Here is a 24,922-nt window from a genome sequence, read left to right on the forward strand (position 1 = left end):
CTGCCCCTCCCCCGTTCATGCTCTGTCTCTCTCTGTCCCAAAAATAAATAAAAACGTTGAAAAAAAAATTAAAAAAAAAAAAGAAATTTATTTTTAAAACGCTTTCTTAAATCCTCTTTTTAAGTATTAGCCCATTTCCTTACTTTGTTTTTTCTCTTTAGGGAGCCAGTTATTTGTTTACGATGGCCTGCTTTTTCATATTTGCCTTTTCCTCTTTCATATTATTGTCTTTTACCATTTCTGTGTTCCTTCCTCCTTTCTTGTGTCTATCTTTTTTTTTTTTAATGTTTATTTATTTTTGAGACAGAGAGAGACAGAGCATGAACGGGGGAGGGTCAGAGAGAGGGAGACACAGAATCTGAAACAGGCTCCAGGCTCTGAGCTGTCAGCACAGAGCCCAACACGGGGCTCGAACTCACGGACAGCGAGATCATGACCTGAGCCGAAGTTGGCCACTTAACGACTGAGCCACCCAGGCGCCCCTCTCGTGTCTATCTTTTATCTCCTTTACTACTTTGTTAGGTCTATGTGCTCCTACGCGCACTAAAATTTCTCTTCACTTCTAGGGTGGTTTTTCTTTCTTTCAATTTTTGGTTTTATTTCTATCAGCTTCTGTGTCATGTCTTCCCATTGTTTAGAACACCTCTTCTTTGAGTGTTTCATTTATGGTTCCGGGTGTTTTTCACTTGTTTCATTCTCTTGAATTCATCTTAGCACGTGTATCAATTTCCCCCTGTTTCATGGTTGTTACTTTTCTAGTGTATATTCATGTACTGAAAATGCTGAAAAGGTTGGTTTTCCCTTTGTGTGTGTGTGTGTGTGTGTGTGTGTGTGTGTACCTGCTTTTTTTTCTGCCGTAGTTTTATATGTATGTAGATATTTTATTTTTGCTGTTATGATTACTGTTGTGGTGGTTCTTGGAATTTTAAGGCTATCCCTGCACCAACTACTAGCAAGGCAATTTTTTTTTTGACAGTTGAAGGGCTAAGGTTGAAGCTGGGTGGTCTTTAGTCATTTCTCAGCTCTGGGATCTTCTTTTTTTTTTAATTTATTTTTAATGTTTATTTATTATTGAGAGAGAGAAACAGTGTGTGAAAGGGGGAGGGACAGAGAGAGAGAGAGAGAGATGCAGAATCGGAAGCAGGCTCCAGGCTCTGAGCTGTCGGCACAGAGCCCAATGAAGGGCTTGAACCAACGAACAGTGACATCATGACCTGAGCTGAAGTCAGATGCTTTACTGACTGAGCCACCCAGGCCCCCCCTGGGATCTTCTTGAGTTACTACCGTTTGGACATTTTCATTATTATATGTCGTTATTCTATGGACAGACTTCCTCTTATTTTTCAGTTTTACCTTGTTTCTCTTACCTGTCTTGCTTGATCTTGGCTTGTGCCTCAAAGAGATGCTGCTTCAGCTTTCTGTTGTGTCTTGCTGTCTCCCTGAGAGGCGCTGCCTGCCTGACCGTGACCTCATGCCCCAAGCATTTTGCATGCCTCTTCATTGCTACTCTTCTGTAGCCAAGTGCAGTGTGCACACAGTCTAACTCATCTTTTTCTCAGGGTGTGGACCTTATGGACGGCATCTGGCTTTTGTCACTTCTAGGGTCGTTCTAAAGCCTCTGCTTCTCTGGGGGCGCCTGGGTGGCTCGGTCGGTTAAGCATCCAACTTCGGCTAAGGTCGTGATCTCCCAGTTTGTGATTCAAGCCCCACGTCAGGCTCTGGGCTGACAGCAGCTTGGAGCCTGGAGCCTGCTTCAGGTTCTAGGTCACCCTTTCTCTCTGTGTCCCTCCCCCGCTCATGTTCTGTCTCTGTCTGTCTCTGAAAAATGAATAAATGTTAAAAAAACATTTTTTTTAAACCTCTGCTTCTCTGAACAGATCACCTGGAGTTCTGAAAAACAGAATAACAATCTAATATACATAATTGTCCATTTGAAAAATATGAAAAAGCAGGGGTGCTGGGGTGGCTCAGTCAGTTAAGCATCTGACGACTCTTGATTTGGGCTCAGATCATGATCTCACGGTTCGTGAGACTGAGCCCCATATCGGTCTCTGTGCTAACAGCATGGGATCCCCTCTCTCCCTCTCTCTCTCTCTGCCCCTACCTCGCTGCCATGCTCTCTCTCTCTAAAATACAAAAAGTGGTTAAAATGGCATACTTTTTGTTGTATATATTTTACCATAATAAAAAGACATTTTAAATAAAAACAAAACTTTTAAAACTTGAAACTGCAGACCAGAAAAATAAGCAACATAGGAAAGACTAGAAATAGATAAGACAAGCTAAGCTTCTTCTTTTACTTGGGATGAAGATAAAGATATTTTTAAACCAGCACATGAAACTGTGGTATCAATAGAATATAGGAAAAGAGGGGAAGAAAATTAGAAGAAAAAAAAAAAAGAAATGAGAAGATAGAAAATTCATATAACCACATTATGGTAAGTGTAAAAATGTCCACTCAATGATCATAATTTTGAAATTCTAATATTAAACAAAGGATCAAAAATCAGATATTTGTTTTCTGCAGGAGACAATAAAAGAAAAATATAGAAATGTTGCAAATATACAGATGGAACACACAGTAATTAAATAGGAAGCAAAGTAACAAAATTAGCGATTTTTTAACATGGACAAAAGAAAATTTAAAGAAAAAACCTACATGAATGGACAAACAGGGCTTTTAATATAAGTAAACAAAATGATAATGAAAGTACTGGAAATGCTCAGGTGGCTCAGTTGGTTAAGTGTCTGACTCTTGACCTCACATCATGAGATCAAGACCTGCACTGGGCTCTGTGCTGAGTGTGGAGCCTGATTAAGATTCTCTTTCCCTCCCCCTCTGCCCCTTCCCCCCACCCCGAATCTCTCAATAAATAAATAAATAAGTGTAACGACCACAAATGCAATTAAAATTATTAATATTGCTTCAAGTTAAATGCAGCTACATGGGGCGCCTGGGTGGCTTAGTCGGTTGAGCGTCTGACTTCAGCTCAGGTCATGATCTCACGGTCTGTGAGTTTGAGCCCCGCGTCGCGTCGGGCTCTGTGCTGACAGCTCAAAGCCTGGAGCCTGTTTCAGATTCTGTGTCTCCCTCTCTCTGACCCTCCCCCAGTCATGCTCTGTCTCCCTCTGTCTCAAAAATAAATAAACATTAGAAAAAATTTTTTTAAAGAAAAAGTTAAATGCAGCTACAAATGACTCATCAATCAATCAATCACTCAGTCATCATGAATGAACGCATATCGTCAATTTCAAATTAACACATAATAAACATGGGTGTAAAAAAGCAGTATCATTAATATGGTTCATCTCATCCATGTAAGTTTGACTGTAGCACCATCAAACTCCTTTCAAGAAAACATGCAACATTCACCAAAGTAGGTCATATATTAGGCCAAATAAATCTTTCTTTTCTTTTTTTTAATTTTTTAACGTTTATTTATTTTTGAGAAGAGAGAGACAGAGCATGAGCGGGGGAGGAGAGAGAAAGAGGGAGACATGGAATCTGAAACAGGCTCCAGACTCTGAGCTGTCAGCACAGAGCCCAACGTGGGGCTCGAACCCACAGACCGCGAGATCATGCCCTGAGCCGAAGTCGGACGTTTAACTGACTGAGCCACCCGGGTGCCCCAAATAAATCTTATTCCTAGGCCAAGCATCATACAAATATGTTGCCTGACCCAACTTCAATAAAATAAAATATCAACACAGAAGCTACCTTTACAAGCCTCATATAGCTAGAGAATCATTCCGTTAACTCTTGAATTAAAAGGAAATTACAAGGAATATTTTGAAGCTCTCTGAGCTGATTGACAGTATTATAAAACTATGTGTCAACATTGCAGAACGTATCTAAATCGATATTTATGCAGAAAATATATAGCTTTGAATGCATTTACTAAAAAAAAAAAAAAAAAATAGAAGCTAGGAAAGAACAACCAACTGTTGCTTTCAAGGGTACAGAAAACCAGATGTCCGGAGAAATCCCTCCAGTCCAGAATACATTAAAAGATGGGAAAACAAGTTCATAATCACATTAAGTGCATGGCTCAGCTGCCAGGAAAATTTTTAAAAAATATTCTCAGATGCCAAAAATGGTGGGAAATTGCAGATTTTGAGGGGGAAAAAGAAGGGCTGAAAGTAGTGGGGGGAGGGGCATTTTCAACCTCCTTTATACCAGAACATACATTTTATTTTATTTTTATTTAAAAAAAATTTTTTTTAATGTTTATTTATTTTTGAGACAGAGAGAGACAGAGCATGAACGGGGGAGGGGCAGAGAGAGAGGGAGACACAGAATCGGAAGCAGGCTCCAGGCTCTGAGCCATCAGCCCAGAGCCCGACGCGGGGCTCGAACTCACGGACCGTGAGATCGTGACCTGAGCTGAAGTCGGACGCTCACCCGACTGAGCCACCCAGGCGCCCCTAGAACATACATTTTAAAGGACCATGCGCATGGCGGGTAGGGTACCTACCTTGGGCCTCTCCACGGTTAGAAGTCAGATTGAATGCAATCAATAAAGCAAGACTCCTGAAAGGCAATCCCTTAAAAGCAAATGAAAAAACTCTGGATGCCTAACAAAAGGTTAAAATTAGGGGTATTTACTTCTCGACCGCACTGAATTGAAGGGAGAATGTAATAGATCTGTTATTCTGAGAATTTCCGAGAATAAACTCGCCCACAAGCATATTTGTGACCAGAATTTGTACCACCAGTGCAGCCTAGAAAATCATGAACTGAAAATGCAATTTAAAGAAGTACAGGACAGGTGGTATCCCCCCGCAGCCTCACAAGCAAAGTCACATCCTTTCTGGCAGAGGGCACTGTAAGGACACTTTACCGCTGGGAGTTCTTTAAACAATCCCCACGGGTACAGTTCTAATGAAACCAAGTTCCAAGCAGAATCACAAAACATCCGACGACCCGGAGTCAGAATCAAGCCAGTACACGACAGCAACAAGGAAAGAAACAGATTCATAAATACGGAAAACCAGCTGATGGTTGCTAAGGGAGAGGACAACATGGGTGAAGGGGATTAGGAGGTACAAACTCCCAGTTATAAGATAAATGAGTTACTGGCAGATAAAGCACAGCGTATGGAATATAGTCCATAATGTGGTTTTATGCCCAAGAGTAGGTCACTTCACTGAGTCACCCCGGCACCCCTAAAACTTTTTAATTAATGAAAGTAAAAAAAAAAAAGAGTACAAACAATTAGCTAAATTATCGGAACTGCCAAGGCAGTAGACATTGAGAGTCGGTACTTACAGTTTATGAAAACTCTGGAAAATGTTGTTTTTATCATTCCTCAAAGAAAGTTAACCAAACAGACTTTTTTTATTTTTTGTTTTTACATTTATTTATCTTTGAGAGACAGAGAGAGCACAAATGGGGAGGGGCAGAGGGAGAAGGAGACAGAATCCAAAGCAGACTCCAGGCTCTGAGCTGTCGACACAGAGCCCAATGTGGGGCTCGAACTCACAGACCGTGAGATCACGACCTGAGCCGAAGTCGGACGCTCAACCGACTGAGCCACCCAGGCGCCCCCCAAACAGATTTTATATTCATGTATCCTGTTTTTTCTTTGATTATATTTCCCTGATTACATCAATTATTGCATAAATTACAGAAAATTTTGAAATTTACAAAACGCTAAAAGAAGAAAACAAAAATCATCTATAATCCTGCTGTTTGTGGATAAAGGACTTATCCATCTAGTTTACATATAAATGTAATCAAAACAAATTTTTAAGCAACGTACCTATGTATCTATACCTGTCTATTTTGAAATTTGTCTTGAAATCCACACAGAAACATGTTAACACTAGTTAGGTAAGTGTTACAAATATGCACAGTCTTAATTTCTCCTTCGTACTCTGTGTTTTTGAATTTTAGGTGCAGTGAAACAGTTTGATTTTATAATCAGACAAAAAAATGGATGAAAGGAACATACGCCGATAAAAACAAATCAAATGTTTTTCAAAATAGCAGTGGAAGAAATCGTAAATGTAAACAAAGGGATTTGAGTTCATATACATTACAAACTTATTGCCACAAACACCACAAATTAAGGTATTTACTGAACAGCAAATTAAGAAAAAAGATCATAACATATATGTCATAATGTTAACATATAAATTGTCAACTTGGTAAGAAACGTTACAAGGCGTGAAAAAAAAAAAACCAGAAGGAAAACAAATGAACAATTCTCCCGAATTATATGCCGTTGGTTAATAATTCTGTACAAGTGCTTAACTTCGTTAGTGATCAAATATATGCAAATGACAAAGATGTTTTGTGGTCAAAGTAATCACTTGAAAAATAATAATTTTGAATGATTTTGAGATTAATATAGGGTGGGTCATGTTTCTCGCTATCAAAATATTAGCTTACTGTTTCTGCGGGGCAACTTAGCAACTGCAAGGAATTTATCAAGTTCTTCCATATTGGAATTTTATTTATTTTTTTATTTTTATTTTTTTAACGTTTTATTTATTTTTGAGACAGAGAGAGAGCATGAACGGGGGAGGGTCAGAGAGAGGGAGACACAGAATCGGAAACAGGCTCCAGGCTCTGAGCCGTCAGCCCAGAGCCCGACGCGGGGCTTGAACTCACGGACCGTGAGATCGTGACCTGGCTGAAGTCGGCTGCTTAACCGACTGAGCCGCCCAGGCGCCCCCATATTGGAATTTTAAAAAATGTTCTATTTATTGATTTTGAGAGAGAGCGAGAAGCAAGCAGGGGAGGGGCAGAGAGAGAGAGAGGGAGAGAGAGAATCCCAAGCAGGCTACTGCCTATCAGCCCAGAGCCCACACAGGGCTCGAATGCACGACCCATGAGATCACGACCTGAGCTGGAATCACAGAGTTGGACACTTAGCCAACTGAGCCACCCAGGTGCCCTGATACTGGAATTTTTCTTTAAAAAATGATTTCAAATACTGCGCTCTCTATATACTAGTCATGCTGGACTTTCATTTCCTGCAATGCCCTCTACTCCTTGCTTTGGCACGTATGCACCCACCCCAAATCTCTCCTGTTCTGCCCACCTTACTCTAAGGCATTATTCAGATCCAAAACGAAACAAAACAAAAACATTTCAAGCTCAATGACACCTTCTCTACGCTCAGGACCAAATCAGGTCATTTGCTTAGCACCTTAGCACCCTTTAGTTTTTTTTCTCTCCCACCACCGTAAGTAGAATTGTTTAAATTATTGTTTGCTATGTATTTGCTTTTCTACCAGAATGTCTTACTCATTACATTGGCCTCTTGTTCAGTACTATAGCCTCGGCACCTAGCAGAGTTAGTGTTCAAAAACTATTAAATGAATTAAGCCCTTATATTTAGATATCTTCTAGGCCCGAGGCCATCGTATAGGGTCCATGGACTTTTACAAGTTGCCAAAATAGGTTACTCAGGTCGCATTCTGGGTTGGATACAAATATTCACTTTAAAAATCAGCATTTTAGGGACACCTGGGTGGCTCAGTCAGTTGAGCGTCCGACTTCGGCTCAGGTCATGATCTCGTGGTTCGTGAGTTCGAGCCCCGCGTCGGGCTCTGTGCTGACAGCTTGGAGCCCGGAGCCTGCTTTGGATTCTGTGTCTCCCTCTCCCTCTCTCTCTCTCCCCTCTCCTGCTTACACTCCTGTCTCTCTCTTTCTCTCAAAAATAAATAAAACGCTAAAAAAAAAATTGAAAACCAGCATTGTAAATGTCTGTGAACGCGGGTTTGTGTGTATGAATGTAAATATGTGTAAGACCCTAGAGCAGAGCATCTCACACTTCACACTGATTCTATGCTGGCTTCAGTCTTGTGTCCCTCAACACAACTCAGTGACCCTGGTGAGTCCTTTGGATCTGTACTTCTAGCAGAATCTTCGCTCAGCTCAACTCTAGTTGGTTCATGATTTTGCTTCATCTCAAATGAGTGGGTTTGAAGAATATAAAGGCTCATTTGATCAGTGCTCTGATCCCCTGTCCCCCATGTAGACTGCTTCCTGAGCTATTTCCTACAGAACACCTGCTGCTGTCACTACTGCTGCTCCATCAAACACATGCCAGTTAAAAAAAAAAAAGGAAAAAAAAAAGAACATTAAGATTTAAACAGTGAAAATAAAAGTGATCTTTTAAAAACTTTAAAATGCACACTCAAAAGCTGCATCTCGGTCTCTGTCTCTCACATCCACATTCTAAACGGCGAGATCGATTACAATTTCTTGGTCTCGCCTTCTTTTTTCTACGGGTCTTCTGGGTGAAAGGCTGTTAGTGCTTCACGGAAGTCAAGTCAAGCACCGTGAAAACTCTAGTTTTAGGTGCTTAGTCTCACCAGTGAAACCCTTACAGTGAATAGTCTCCAAGCTGTTTCTCCTCTGAGCGGTGTGTGGAAAGGCGTGAGTGCACGGAAACTGACCGAGCCACTGAATTTTCATGGTGAAGAGTGAAATTTCCTACAACGTAGTCAAAATAATTATGGGAGAGTTTAGTGACGCTCAATAACACAAGTACAACCGATGCGAGTATGTCGTGCAAGTGGAACAGAACTGCAGGGGCTTCCTCTTCACTAGAACATTCTCCGAGAACATCCATTTCTCCCCACGCGAGTCTCTGCGGCTGGGAGCAATCACCCTGTCTTAACAGCACTTGACCTGCTGCAGTGCTCTCAGAGAGGCTTGCTTTAGCTTGCTGTTTCCGAGAATGAGGATAAATGAGTGACCCCAGGGGTACAAGACTGTGGTCGTCATACCAAAAATAAACAGCAATTTTTTTTCTGGCATTGTGAAGCATGCTATTTCTATGGCCAGGCCTATAAAATGCAAGATAAAGAGGATGATGAAAGATATCAAAACTTTCATGGCTTTCATATGCGCTTCTGTACTGGGGTCTTGGAATCCAGTGACATTCAATTGCATCCGCCTGCTGTGTCTCCAAAGGGAAATGATTAACAGGAAACATGTAATCAGGAATAGCGTGAAGAGGAGAAGGACTCCTATGTTGACCAAAATCTGCTTAGTTAAGAACTCACTCTTCGGCATGTTGAGCTGCCAGGTTGCGTTTCCATTCCCCACTTTACCGTCGCTAAGAATCTTCACAATTTGAGGGAACGTAAAGAGCCATGAAATAAACAAGGATCCCATCAGAAGGGGAAGAACCCAATTGATTCTACCCTTCAACCAGAGAAACATGTGGTGGGAAAAATTTGCTATCTTCAGGAAGTAGAAGGTGCTGAGGCTGGTGGCAAACCAGATGTTTGATTGATTGATAATTATCCATAAGTAACTAATATAATCAATTAGGTGACCAGAAGAGTACATATCTGGAGAGAATATCTTTATAAATCCATCTGCCATTACTATCAATATCAGACAAATTCTGGAAGTAGCTAAGCCGGTGAAGATGAAGCCAATCATAGAAAACTTTTTGTTCTTCACACAGTCCATACAGTTTACAAGTCCAATAAATCCATTCCCTAAAACCCCCAGTACTGATTCACTAACTGCTATAAAAATGAGAAGGCCTTCCACTATGCTTAACATATCTGCCGATTCCCAGGATAGCTTCTGTTACATCTGTTTTAGATTACCTGCAGAATGAGACAAACGCTGGCTGCTTGATGGAAGAATTATGCTCTTCTCTTTCATTACACGAAGACTTGAAAGTGCCCCAATAATGCCTTGTGATGGAATCTGAAACGTCTTCATGGAGACCTCCTCAGGGACATCTATAAAACTTAGCCAGCCTGGAGAATGTGTGTCCAAACTGAAGGCTTACCTACAATTTGTTAAGATGCAAATGACAGTTTCTGTGTTGGGGATTTCACTTGTCCTCCCGGGACTATTTTGCATTTGTTAGCCTGAGTTGTGGAGTAGGAGCGCCCAACGTATATCCACGGGAAACAACACATGACCGAAACAAAACTTGGACTTCATCTTTTCTATATCAACTATAACATCATTTATGTTGTGTTTATGACAGTTTAGATGTGCATAAAGGAAAAAAGTAGTTGATAGAGGCGACAAATGAATTTAGCCAGTATAGACACTTACTCTGAATAATGAAAGGCATACAGAAACATATTTTCAGCATTTTCCTGATAATTTAGGCAAGGTATATTTCAAGTTTCAATATAAAGAGGACAATAGGTTATAACTCAATTGTATAGAAACACTAAACACTTGTTACTTTGTGTTACAGTAGGTATTAAAAATGATTAAAACATTAATGTAATACACTCGAATAATAATTTAATAATTTTGCTGCTCTACTAAAAACTTAAGCTCAACTCTGGGTATGCTAAATTTCACAAATATTATCTTACAAAATTGTTGCTGGGTTTTTCGTCTCATAAGTTATTCCATCTATGAATGCAGAAGATTATGTTGACTGCTTTTGATTTCAAAGGCTTTTATTAATAATCTTTTCATCAAGGCTGTTCCACTTTGATGGCATCCATTCATTCATTTAGTCAATGAGTATTTTACTGAGTGTCTAAATATATTATGCTCTCTCCTGGACACTGAAGAAATAAAATGATACACAGGACCTCAAAGCTTGTGTGATTCATAGAGTTTATATTCTGATGGAGGAAGCAGGAAACAATTACTTAAATCAATATATTGATCCAAACTTTTACTTTTAAAAGTAACACTTGACATTTTTTTGTGACGTTAATATGTTCCCAACGCTGTGCTAAGCACTTTATGGTCATTTTCTTGTTTCAATTTCACAAAACAGGCCTTTAAAATAGGCTCTCCTATTATCTTCATTTTAAAAATGAATAAACTAAGCTTTAGAGATGAGAACTCCCACTCATCTCGGCACAAACTCTGTGCAGAAAATTTCACAATGAGCTCACAATAAAATACCATCAAGCATAGGAACAGACTACGCATGAGTTAGGAAAGCAAAACAAACACGACCAAGCAGCAAACTTAGGCTTTACATGGACTGCACATATTGGAATTGACAGATAAGATATCTGCAGATGTAACAGCTATGTATGGAAAGTTTTAAAAAAAATAAAGGGTGCAAAGGCAATTTCAGAGAAGAACAAAAATAAGATACTGTCAGAAAGAAATGGGAACATTTGGGGACAAATCTTTTAGAAATAAAAAATAAATGATATTTGGGGCACCTGGGCGGTCAGTCAGTTAAGTGTCTGACTTAGGTTCAGGTCATGAACTCACGGTTTCGTGGGTTCGAGCCCTGCGTAGTTGCTCTGTGCTGACAGCTCAGAACCTGGAGCCTGCTTTGGATTCTGTGTCTCCCTCTTCTCTCTGCCCCTCCCCCCACTTGCTCTCTGCCTCTCTCTTTCTCTCAAAAATGAATAAATGTTGAAAAAAATTCAGTGAAATAAATTCTATTCCATGGAAATGTGCTAAACACTCCAAATAAAAGACTAACGTTAACAGCCAGGATTGTTAAAACCGTTTGTTTATTTATTTATTTTTAGGGAGGGGGAGAGAGAGAACACAGGAGAGCAGGGGAGAGAGAAAATCCCAAGCAGGCTCCATGCTGTCAGCCCAGAGCTGGACAGGGGGCTGGATCTCACGGACGACGGGATCATGACCTGAGCCGAAATCAAGAGTCAGACGCTTAACGGACTGAGCCACCAGGCGCTCCACTGTTATGGTTTTCTAGAAGGTACAGACCTTGCACATATTTTAAAGTTAGGTACGTCTATCTTTCCCCTTACATTGTCAAGCTCTTCCTCTGTGATTCAAAATGCCTTCTTGAGATTAAACGTACAGCTTTATTTTCTTTTAGTCCTTTTATAGTGTTTATTAAATAAATTTTTTAAAAATTAGGGTGTTAAGCTCACACCCCCTCTTCCCCCCCAACCACCACCAAATAGTTTCCGTACTTACTAAGGTTCTTGGTTGCATAATCAGAAACTAACTTAATTTAAACGGAAAAATAATCTTTCAGAAGCTTGTGCGTAACTCACAGAAATGAGAAATAGACTGGAAAATCAACCTGAGGCAATAACCAAGAAAGGGCATATACAGGTAACCTGCAGCCACAAGAAGTCGTTGTAGGTCGTCGCCTTCCCCACTGTCATGGGACACTCATGCCGTGACTGTAGGTTCACCACCTTCTCACCAGGAGCTTTGGTGGTGCAATATGAAACTGGCCCCTGTAGGCAGAAGTCAGGGAGAGGCCCAAGAAAGAGGCAGGCCAGTCCATGTTGACAAGGGGCAGCTTTAATAATAGCAAAGGGAACTTACCTACAAAGCTTGCCTTGGGCAGCAGCAAGACAAGTGAATCCCTGTACCCACTCTCCAAATCTGAAGAGTTTATAAAGAGGCCCTAATGGGGCTCATACTCCATGCATCTGCTTTCACCATCACATCACCAACTCAAGACTGTCCCAGAGCAGCCTCTGGGAGTGGAAAAGCCAAGTGGAACCCACATTCCAAGTACAGGAGAGGGAGTGAGGAAGCCTTCAAGTGTCTGGGTTCAGCTCATGGGTCAATTGGTGTCATATCTTTTCTCCATTACCTTCCCCAACACTCTACTCCTCCTGACCAGTTCTTACAATCTTTTACACCCAACTTTTTTCTCTTTTTTAATTTGAGAGAGAGAGAGAGAGAGGACATGTGGGAGAGAGAGGCAGAGGGAGAGAGAAACTTAAGCAGGCTCCATGCTTAGCCTGGAGCCCCACCCTGGGCTCAATCCCCCAACCCCGGATCATGACCTAAGCCAAAATCAAGAGTCGAACACTCGACCAACTGAGACACCCATTGCCCCAACATCTGCCTCTTTTGCAATGGGCCCTGAGTGGTCAGCAAGGGGCTATATTAGCATGGATGTGGTTCTTATGGAAGCGCTCTGGCTGCCTTGGAGGCTGCTGTGAGAGAAAACACCGGTTAGGACAATAATTTTTCTTCAAATGTTTATTTAAATTCTAGTTAGTTAGCATACAGAGTAATATTGTTTTCAGGAGTAGAATTTAGTAATACATCTTTCCTGCATACAGAGTTGACATTCTCATGTCCTTTTCTTATCTTAGCTTGTCTTTCAACTTCTAGACATGAGTTTCAGCCTTCAGCCAGGCATCAGTGGCCAGCTAGAACTGCCCATCATGGAGGCCAGACCACTGGCCAGACCACAGTGCTCCCTTCCTTGCCACAGTGAGTAATGTACTGTGCATTGTTCCACCAACAAGTGCATTTTCTGGCATCCCTTTGCTCACGAGGTGGTCCATATGTATCTGATATATGGGCCACCTCTCCCCACCTAGAGGTTGATGGCCAATTCGAGATCTCCCCATAGAATGCCTCTTTTCCAAGGCCCATTTCTTTAGACTCCTGCCTGGCTCACCAATTGTAGGCTCACAACCCTCTTAGAAGCTTTCTTGGAAACTGGCTCCTGTATGCAGAGGAGAGGGAGAAACCAAAGAAAGAGGCAGGCCACTCTCCATGTTGGTAGCTGGCATTTTAATAACGGCAAAGGGAATTTAAATACGAGGCTTGTCTTGAGCAGTAGTAAGACAAATGGGTCTCCACACCCACACTCTAAATCTTAGAAGCTTATAAAGAGGCACTAATCGGGCTTGGTCACATACACCATGCAGGTGTCTCACTCTGTTTTCAACATCACATTACTATCTCAAGGCCATATCTTGGGGCAGGCTCTGGGAGCAGAAAAGCAAGTGGAACCCATATTCCAAGGACAAGGGGAAGGGTGAAGAGCCTCCAAATACCCAGGTTCAACTTTTGGGTCAATTGGCAGTCACATCTCTTTTTTTGTTTTTTGTTTTTTGTTTTTTTTTTTATTTAAAAAAATTTTTTTTTTCAACGTTTATTTATTTTTGGGGCAGAGAGAGACAGAGCATGAACGGGGGAGGGGCAGAGAGAGAGGGAGACACAGAATCGGAAACAGGCTCCAGGCTCTGAGCCATCAGCCCAGAGCCCGACGCGGGGCTCGAACTCACGGACCGTGAGATCGTGACCTGGCTGAAGTCGGACACTTAACCGACTGCGCCACCCAGGCGCCCCTCTCTTTTTTTGTTTTTAATGTTTATGTATTTATGTATTTATTTATTTATTCACTTATTCATTTATTTATTCTTGAGAGAGAAAGAGCAGTCACATCTTTTTTGATCACGTTTCCCAAGCCATCACCCCTGCCATCATTAAATTCACTGCCATGAAAAAAGAACACTTGACACCTTTGCAGTCACTCGAAAGAATCTCTAACAGACACGCATCTTTGGATCACTTCTGCAAGGTTCAAAGGAAGCTATCATCTAAAGGGAGCTCTCAGAGGTCAGAAAAAGCAGCTGCCTTGACTCAGATCCAATCCTGTATAAATCATTTTCATTGTATGACAGATTGTTGCTGCATCCACCTTGTGATATGGCGGAACTGAGAATGTTCAATTCATGATGGGTAGCTCTGGTCTCATAGTCACTGGGTATCCCTTGGTTAGGTGTACAATCTGTACTAGGGTTTAGTAACACAGCATGAGTAGTTCTCTCTGCAGAAGGTAAGGCCTTATCCCAGTATTCTTAGGGTTCTGGGCCGCAATTCCATCAGGGCTTTCACATGACATCTTTATCTACCTCTCATAGCATTGACTCTACAAGGTCATGTGGCCCAAGTGCCAGGACAGCTTGCACCACAGACTGGACCCGCTACAGAGGCCTCCTTTGCTTCGGCCCCTTTCTCTCTTGAACACCTTCATTGAGATTAGCATAGCTTCCCCCTTCATTCATTCATGACCTTGTTCAAATGCTACCTTCTCGGTGATACTTTTCTTGGCCATCCTATTTAAAATTGCAACACTTCCACTCTCCTGCTTCATTTTCTTCATTGTAGTTATCAATATCGAATATAATTTATTTTTATTATTACTCACATATGAGTACAAAGAGGAGGGTATTTTGTTTATTTGTCTACAGCTATATCCCCAATAGACTACCAAAAATGTATTGTAATGAAAGAATAAATAAATGCTCAACTAGTATGTAATTTCTCTTTGGAACTTCTTTGAAAAACCTGTCAATGGACTTCCAGTTTCTGGTTCCACAGGTAAGGAGCTTGGAGGTCACTATGCCACCCTAACAAGTATAAAACTGAACATTATATTTAATGTACATATATATACGCTTATGTATACTTTTATATAGACAGCAATAATACAAGGGATGGAAGGAGTTATGATTATTTTGTAATTATAAAGTACCTGCATTATCCACGAAGTGATGCCATGTTATTTGCAAGTAGACTTGGGGAGAGCTTGGCTGGCTCAGTCTGTGGAGCGTGGGACTCTTGATCTCAGAGTTGTAAGTCAAAATCCCACATCGGGTGTAGAGATTATTTAAAAATTAAAAAAAAAAAATCTTTGGGGCGCCTGGGTGGCTCAGTCGGTTGAGCATCCAGCTTCGGCTCAGGTCATGATCTCGCAGTCTGTGAGTTTGAGCTCCGAGTTGGGCTCTGTGCTGGCAGCTCAGAGCCTGGAGCCTGCTTCGGATTCTGTGTCTCCCTCTCTCTCTGCCCCTCCCCTGCTCATGCTCTGTCTCTCTCTGTCTCAAAAATAAACAAACATTAAAAAAAAACTTTTTTAATCTTAAAAAAAAAGAAAGTGAACTTGGATTAATTGCAAATGAATATTGCAAATTCTTAAGCAACCATTAAAAAAGGTAATTATAAAAAAAAGAAGTATAGCTTATATGCTAAGCAAGGAGAGAAAAAGGATTATATAAAATTTTCGGTTGAAGCCACAAAAGGCAGAAAAAAGTGGAAGACAAATATAAGAATAAAGAGCAAGGGCAACAAATAGAAAGGAGTAATAAATATAATAGATATTATCCAACAGTATCGATAATCATTTTGAATGTTAATCATCTAAATGTACCACCTAAAAGATAGAGACTGTGAGATTAGATTTAAAAAACCTAAAATATGTTTGTCTAAAAAAAAAACACTTTAAATATGAAGACACATATAGATTAAATATAAATGAATAGAGAAAAATATACCAAGCTAACACTAATCCAAAGAAAGCAGAAATAGCCGTACTGAAGTCTGGTCTGTTTTCAAAGCAAGGAAAGTTATCAGGAAGATCATTAAATAATGATAAAGGGGTCAGACTCCAAAGAGACATAATAATCCTTAACACTTTAATGCCCAAAAATAGAGCATCAAACTACACGAGGCAAATGCTGATAGACCTGCGAGGAGAAACAGATGGATGAATACACAATAATAGTTCGATATTCCAACAGTCTTCAGTAAAGATGGACCAATCTAGCAGGCATAAAATCTGTGAGGACATAGTTGAACTCAATAACACCATCGATCAACAGGATATAATTGAAACATATAGACTCTTCATCGAACAACAGTAGATTATACATTTCTCTCAAGCTCACCTGGAATATTCATCAAAATAGACCACCCTCTCGGCCACAAAGTGCACCTTCACAAATCTAAAGAATAGAAGTCATGCAATATCTGCCTTCAGACCAGAATGGGATTAATAGTCAATAAGAGAAAGATAACTGGAAAATCCCCAAAGAGGGAGATTAAACAACACGTTTCTAAATGTGTCTAAAGCTCAAAGAAATAATCTCAAGAGAAATTTAAAATACTTTGAACTCGGGGCGCCTGGGTGGCACAGTCGGTTAAGCGTCCGACTTCAGCCAGGTCACGATCTCGCAGTCTGTGAGTTCGAGCCCCGCGTCGGGCTCTGGGCTGATGGCTCGGACCCTGGAGCCTGTTTCCGATTCTGTGTCTCCCTCTCTCTCTGCCCCTCCCCTGTTCATGCTCTGTCTCTCTCTGTCCCAAAAATAAATAAACGTTGAAAAAAAAAATTTTTTTTAAATAAAATAAAATACTTTGAACTAAATAAAAATGAAAACACAACTTTTCAAAATTTGGTGGATGCAGGGAAAGCAGAGCTTAGAGGGAAATGTATAGCATTGAATGCATATATTAGAAAAGAAGAAAGACCTAAAATTGATCAACTAAGCCTCCACCTGAGGAAACGAGAAAAAGAAGAACAAATCCAACCCAATAAACAAAAGAAAAGAAATAATAAGACTTTGATCAGAAAATGATGAAATTTAAAACAGGAAATCAGTGGGCAAATATCAATAAAACAAAAAGCCGCTTCTTTGAATGGTCAATAAAACTGATAAGCTTCTTAAACTAACAAAGAAAAGAAAGCGAGGACACAAATTACTGATATCACAAATGAGAGGGACGTCACTACTAATCCCATAAAGGTTTTTAAGCAAAATCCGATCTGAAGAGTAGAGAATTTGTTTTTAGTTAGCATTGCTACAAGTTATGATTTGGTTTTTAGATGAATCAAAGTACCCACAGTTAAGACCCAGGACTCAAACTTATTATACCCACATTCTGTTCTATATAAAATTATATATGAACTACCAGGAAAATTTCCAACACTGAATATGAAAACAATTAATCTATTGACAAATATTTATAACTGTTCTGATATTACCAGGGCTCTATGGGGATGCTCTTAGTACCAAGATGGACTTGTTCTGAGAAGGTCTCACAACAAGAAGCTCTCCAGACATCAACAGTTCTACCATTCAACTCAGTTCTGACATTATTTACTGGGAGATAGCATCAGACTCCACAGGTTAAGGGCTCAGTCCTGCATGACTGCACCCCTCCGCCCCCATTTCAGATGCCAGTCACTAACCCAGGCTGTTACCTGTACCTCTGAACTAACTATAAATCGGAGATCCCTCTTTGGGTTTGCTTAATTTCCTAAGCAGCTCGCAGAACTCAGAGAAACATTTTACTTACTACATTATCAATTTATTATAAAAGGGTATGCCTCAGAAACAGCCAGACGGAAGAGATGCATAGGGCAAGATAGGGCAAGGTATGCAGGAAAAGGTGCAAGCTTCTGGAACCTCTCCAAGCCTGCCACTCCCCCTGAACCTCCAGATGTTTGCCAAACTCTGAATCTTGTCCTTTTCAGGTACAGAAGAGTGATTAACACATGGGAATGCTTCCTACATTATTTGACAAGGTCAAATGTATTAGGTCATAATTTAAACTGTCCTTTTTTCATTGGGAATTAAGAACATTCATAGATTCAGGGCAACTGGGTGGCTCAGGCAGTTAAGCATCCGACTCTTGATTTCAGCTCAGGTCATAACCTTACGATCATGAGATGAAGCCCCGCATCGGGCTCCGGGCTGAGTGTGGAGGCTGCTTGGGATTCTCTCTCTCTCTGCCCCTCCCCATGCTCAAAAATTAATAAATAAATATTAAGAAAAGCTAAAAAAAAAAAAGAAGAAGAAGAAGAAGAACATTAAGAGATTCAAGGGACCTTGATGGTGGAACATTTCTTGGTTGGTAAACAAAAATTCCACTCAAACATCATTTACAATTATAGTATTAATATAAGTGCGATGAAATTTTTTTTCTGTTTGCAATATATCTTTATTCTTTTTCTTTTAATATATGAAATTTATTGTCAAATTGGTTTCCATACAACACCCAGCGCTCATCTCAAAAGATGCCCTCTTCAATACCCATCACCCACCCCCCCTCCCTCCCACCCAAAATTGTATTAATAACAACAAGAATTCTATGAACTATGCCAGAATCCAGAAATACCTGTTTTGGTTAGATGCTCAAATTCTTTGATAAAATACACACCGTAGCATAATACTATGCCTACATATTTTTTGTAGTAAGTGTGTGGGAGAAGAGGGGAATATAAGATAATTATTTCATTTAGCTTTCTTGCCAAAATGTTGGAAAACAAAAATGTATTTGCTTGTGGGGCTCCTCGGTGGCTCAGTTGGTTAAGCATCGGACCTCAGCTCAGGTCAGAATCTCACAGTCTGGGAGTTCAAGCCCTTCATGGGGCTCTGTGCTGACAGCTCAGAGCCTGGAGCCTGCTTCGGATTCTGTGTCTCCTTCCCTCTCTCCCCCTCCGCCGTTTGTGCTCTGTCTCTTTATCTCAAATATAAATATTTTTTTTAAGTTTTAATAAAAGTTTTAAAAAATGTATATGCTGGAGTCTGCATGAGGAAACACTAGATACACAAAACTATGAAAAGTAATTATTTCTGGAGGGGTTTCAGTTTGGGTTTATTTGAATTTGCACTGAAGATGTACTTCCAAAAATATCAAAGTATTGTAATATAATTGAAGATAAATATGTCTTTTGGTCTTCCATCCATGGTTCCTGGCACACAGTTCCCAAAACTCTCGGAATTTCCTAAGTGATATGAGCAGTGGAGGCATCCTTCATTATAATTCATAGTCTCTTGTCCTCAGTTCCTGAAATTGCTTCAGAACCATAAAGGTGAAATGGGTCCACATCTGGGAAGAGTTGAAATGATACTCAGTGACACAGTACAGATACGAAAGGAAGAATCCGGTGAATCAAGGAAGATCACACAGAATTCTTGCCGCCTTCTCTCACAGGCCGACCTGTGTAGCTGAAAGTGCCTTTCCTTTCAGATAATGCTTCAAGTGCCAAAGAATCCCCAAGAAGAATTTCCTCCGTTGGCTGTTTCCAAAAATCACGACGTGAGCGACCTGAAAGGTATAGAATTCTTATCCTGTAACCAAACATCCAAACCAAGCCAGCTTGCTCTGCAACCAGAAATACTCCCACAAGTGTCATGAAAAAGGTCAATTGATGCAGTGCAAAGAACACAAGAAATTAAAACACAGTTGTTATCACTCTGAAATAGGCCTCCATGCTGGGGCCTCTCGAATCCCTGATGAGCTCAATGTGCTTCGTGTATTTCAACAAGAAACAAGCAGCAGAAAAAAAGAAAATCAAGGAAAGGGAGACGGGACAGAGGAACCTGTAGGGCCCAAAGCAGGCCGCCCCACAATGTGCCACTTTGGCATACTAATTATTTAAATAAAAGTTACTTGGGGGCGCCTGGGTGGCTCAGTTGGTTGAGAGGCCAACTCTTGATTTTGGCTCAGGTCATGATCTCGCAGTCTGTGGGTTTGAACCCTGCATCTGGCTCTGTGCTGACAGTGTGGAGCCTGCTTGGGGTTCTCGTTCTCTCTCTTTCTGCCCCTCCCTCACTCACAAGTGCACCCACAGTCTCTCTCTCTCTCTCTCTCTCTCTCTCTCTCTCTCTCTTTGTTATTGTTTTTGGAGATGATATCAGAAGACATCAAAACTATGTAGCAAAGGAAAGCTCATGAACAGGAAGGTTATAGATACTGCTTTCAGCAGAAGCATGAAAACTACCTCATTCACCTTTTGGGATGAGCACTGGGTGTTGTATGGAAACCAATTTGTCAATAAATTTCATATAGAAGATAAAAAAAAAAACTACCTCATTAATGCTCCATTTTAGCCAAAGGGAAAGCGAATCTGAGAAATAGGCATTCAGGAAGGAAAAAAAAAAAAAAAGACATCAGGACGAGTAGCAAAACAAGTGCTCAAGTGGTTGGGTAGTATCCAGATACTAGTTAGGACATGGTTTCTTTCCATAGTATGGGGGAGTTTCCCATACAACGGCACTGAACACAAATTGACAATTGTTAGCCACAACCGACTGATCCTAGCAAAGTCCGAACTAATAAGAATAAACGCAACCAAGCATAACTTCTGAAATGTTACTTGCGAGTCCAATGAATCCAATTCCTTAAAATACCCATTATGTCCCACTTGTTACACCTATGGGAACTTTCTCCAATGTATTCAACATGGCTGCAAACGGAAGACTCTAATCTGCAGTTTGTTGACTGATACCCACATGATTTACTAGATAACGGTATGGAGTTTATGTTTAATTAGGCAATAGTATCCTACTTGTTTTTTACCGTGGCTCTTTTTTGCTATGCAGCCCAGTAACGTGCAATGCAGCTGTGGAATGACTCTCTGTAACATCCATTGAACATTTCCAACCAGCTCTGCTGAGGATTTCCAGTCTTGGTCCAGATGTCAGCCAGAAACTGTAAATAGCCTGTGTAGAGAGATGGTTCAAAGACCAGGTTCTCATTTGCTAATATGTAAATAAAGGCACGGATTAACTTTCACTCTTTTGAATAAAAATCCCTCTCCTCTTTCAAGGAGCTGCTTTGTTTGGTTTGCAAGTCTAAATTGTGAAATAGGTACCTCTGTCAAATGACATAAATTCAACCGAGTGAGTAAAACTTAAAAATCGAATTGGCTTTATTAATCAATTCATGAATCAAACAGCATCCCACCTAGCAAGTAGCGGGGAGCTCCAAAGGGTTACAGAAAAGGAAATGTTTTTAAAGGTAGACAGGAAGTGGAAAAAAAGAAGATTTTAACAAAGATCCATTGTTTTAGGCAAGGTCACCCTCCTAAGGGGAATGGAAGGGGGCTATCAGTAAATTTCCTAGGGCTGATCAGGAGATTCCATTTTGATTGGTTAAAGGTTATATTGTAGGGTGGGTTGAAAATACAGTTAGGTTAGGTATTAAGTCTTGGTTTATTGACTTGGGAACTTAACCCAAGTGACATACCATTTTGGACCTGTGGTTTTCTTTTTAATACCCCCAACACTAATTTTCACCACGTTAAAATATCTCCACATGCAGGCAAAGCTAGCAATCCCTACATTTCTGATTACTATACACTCATCGTGCAGGTCACTGCATTACAGAGTAAAACACAGGGTTTGTAATTTTCAGAAAACTTGGCAAGCAATATAGAAATCTAACCTTGGTATCATAATTCCCAAGGAAACGTAGGCCTTTCCTTGCCTTTCCTACTAGCTAGTTTGCTAGTTGGAGGATGCTCTGGGACTAACTGAACTTTAGCACCTCACCCTCTAAACACAGACAAATCTACCATAAAGGAGAACCCACCAACAATCTACACACGGTCCAAGGAGAGTTTCACCATCCTGTTTTTTGGTAGCAAAATACGTTCGGAGGAACGTATTTCATGCCCTGAGGACCAGGGATGAAATAAGAGTTTAGGGGATTAATGACACCTCTTTTTCTCCCTCCACCCTCCAGTGTACCCAAAATAACTCTCTTTCTCTAGTCTATTGTCTTATGTTGGATTAGTCATTCCATAGACTAGGGAGAGTTCACAAAGGCTAGTTCTTAATTTCTCAGACAAATCCAATATCAGTTCTGCAATTATGGCTCCTAGTCCTTTGCAGATCATCTAGTCACGGAAGCCGGAAATCTATGCCAAGCTGAGTTCCCTGCTACTCGCTACCAAAACCAGTTAATTTCATGCTCTTTTTTTTTTTAATTTTTTTTTTCAACGTTTATTTATCTTTGGGACAGAGAGAGACAGAGCATGAACGGGGGAGGGGCAGAGAGAGAGGGAGACACAGAATCGGAAACAGGCTCCAGGCTCTGAGCCATCAGCCCAGAGCTTGACGCGGGGCTCGAACTCCCGGACCGCGAGATCGTGACCTGGCTGAAGTCGGACGCTTAACCGACTGCGCCACCCAGGCGCCCCAATTTCATGCTCTTAATAGCTCTCAAATCTATCCTTTTTCGCCAAGCCTGTGGCAACTATCTTAGTTCAGACTCATTTTTGCCACAGCCTGGAAGAATAGTCTCCTCATCATTCACTCGACTTACAATCTTATCCGTTTATAGCAATCCTTTCCCTCAAGTGTGTATATGGTCTTCTTTAGCGAAAACCTGACCGCTATTTCCAGGATAAAGTCCAAATGCATCGATACTTTCATGCTTTATTCCTGGCACTCATCCCTCTTCTGACTCTTGCAGATATTGTTTTAGATACAGTTGCTTCTAGAAAAATGTCCCTCTTGAGGTGCCTGGGTGGCTCAGCTGGCTGAGCGTCCCACTTTGGCTCAGGTCATGATCTCACAGTTCGTGAGTTCCAGCTCCGCGTGGGTCTCTGTGCTGATGAGCCTGGAGCCTGCTTCAGATTCTGTGTCTCCCTCTCTCTCTGCCCCTCCCCCACTCGTTCCCTCTCTCTCTCTCTCTCTCTGTTTCTCAAAAATAAACATACTTTAAAAAAAAGAAACTGACTTTTCGAAAAATCTTCCTCTTCATCTAAAATTGGATTTGGTGCCTTTTTTTTTTCCATCCTGTATCTCTCTAATTATAGTATATTTTGTGCTTTATTATTACTGTTTTGTGGGCTGTCATTTTTTGTATAGAAGCAAAATTCTGATGTTTCACTGTCAAAATCCTCTCAGTAAACGCAAAACCTGACAAATAGTAAACAATAAAATTTGCTGGATTAGAATAAACACCATCATAGAAAGTTTTAGACATATATAAAAGTAGATAAAAATTAAAATACCAATCATGTGTTAATATTTATGCTGATTGCCTTCCAGTATTTTAATATTTAACTACTCATGAGTTATCATTATACACAGTTAGAATCATACTATTTTTGTAATGCTGACGTCTACTTTTTAATTACTAGCTTTAGAAGCTAAGGCCTTTTATGAGTTTTATAAATTGTCCACAACAATGATTCTAAGAGCCTACTAACATTACATCAGGACCTGTAACACTTTTATTTCAAGTAATCCCTTATTATGAGGGTACTTTTATCTCCTTTTTGTTCTACTTTATTTTCTCTGTTATGTACAGCACGGCAATGTTTATCTAAGTATATGTAAATATTATTCTTAGATGAAACTTCAGCCCATGAGATTATGATTTTAAATGTATAAGCATTTTTACATTTTCTGATGCATATTTTCTTTTCTTTTTAAATCTGTATTTTGAGAGAGACACACAGAGAGAAAGAGAGAGAAAACACAAGCGGGGGAGGGGCAGAGAGAGAGGGACAGAGAGAATCCCACACAGGCTCCACTGGCCCGATGGGCTGAGCCCAATGCCGGGCTCAAACTCTGGAACTGTGAGATCACGACCTGAGCCTAAATCAAGAGTCGATGGATACTTAACCTACTGAGCCACCCAGACGCCCCTGATGCATATTTTTCAATCCAAATTGTTATTGGCCTGTGCAAAGTTACTACCATTAGTTAATAAAAAAATACTTAATTTAGAAAGTGGAACATGGCATTTTTCCATCGTGAAGTATCTGTTCATATTCATAACTTGTTTATTTGAGGAGTGTTAGTGATTTTCTTATGTATTTTCACCAATTCTTTTTATGTTGGAGTTGCAAGCACATTTCCTGTTTCCTCTAAAAATGAATGAATGAATGAATGAAAGAATGAATGAATCTCAGTTATCATTTGCTTTTTAACTTACTTTAGAAGTTATTAATTCATATTCAAAAAATTCATTCATAGTCACCAATGGAATATTGATCAACATCTATACTCTTCCCCTTCCAGACAGAAAATCTTTAATATCTTTACTTCCAAACTCTTTACCCCACGATTTCCACTATTGTGATAACTTGGAACTTAGTTCCAGGTTAATACTATTTTGCCTTTCTTTTTTTTTTTTTAACGTTTATTTATTTTTGAGACAGAGAGAGACAGAGCATGAACGGGGGAGGGTCAGAGAGAGGGAGACACAGAATCTGAAACAGGCTCCAGGCTCTGAGCGGTCAGCACAGAGCCCGACGCGGGGCTCGAACTCACGGACCGCGAGATCGTGACCTGAGCCGAAGTTGGCCGCTTAACCGACTGAGCCACCCAGGCGCCCCTATTTTGCCTTTCTTTATTAGCTCATCAAACTGCACAGATCTAGTAACAACAGCTTTCTAAACAAAAGTTTTATTTTTCTCATCTCAAGTACAACACAGTACAAAAAAATCATATTTAAAATTAGCTGGGACACTTAAAAGAGACTTAGGAATAGAGTCAATAAAAAAAAAAAAAGCAGAACACCTAAAAGGAAAGAATAACTGTGAAATGTTATTAAATAACCTAAAAGAAGGCTTATGGAAACTAATTTGGATGTTATATTCTTAGAAGGAAATGCAGGGTTGCCTGGGTGGCTTGGTCGGTTAAGTGTCCGACGTCAGCTCAGGTCACGATCTCATGAGCTCTCAAGTTT

At 40.4% G+C, this 24,922-nt stretch overlaps 1 protein-coding gene across 1 annotated transcript; it reads right to left on the minus strand.

The window, feature by feature from the left end:
- Window positions 1-8,588: 8,588 nt before the first annotated feature.
- On the minus strand, window positions 8,589-9,776 carry LOC101089276 (taste receptor type 2 member 10). The gene has a single exon (XM_003988416.5). The coding sequence runs from the start codon at window positions 9,533-9,535 to the stop codon at window positions 8,633-8,635; it is 903 nt and encodes a 300-aa protein (XP_003988465.4). The 5' UTR covers window positions 9,536-9,776; the 3' UTR covers window positions 8,589-8,632.
- Window positions 9,777-24,922: the final 15,146 nt, after the last annotated feature.

The sequence above is a fragment of the Felis catus genome, chromosome B4, assembly GCF_018350175.1.
Source record: "Felis catus isolate Fca126 chromosome B4, F.catus_Fca126_mat1.0, whole genome shotgun sequence".
Taxonomy (NCBI): Eukaryota; Metazoa; Chordata; class Mammalia; order Carnivora; family Felidae; genus Felis; species Felis catus.

Coding starts and splice junctions, on each gene's coding strand:
- LOC101089276 (XM_003988416.5), bottom strand. CDS start 9,535: ATGTTAAGCATAGTGGAAGGCCTTCTCATTTTTATAGCAGTTAGTGAA.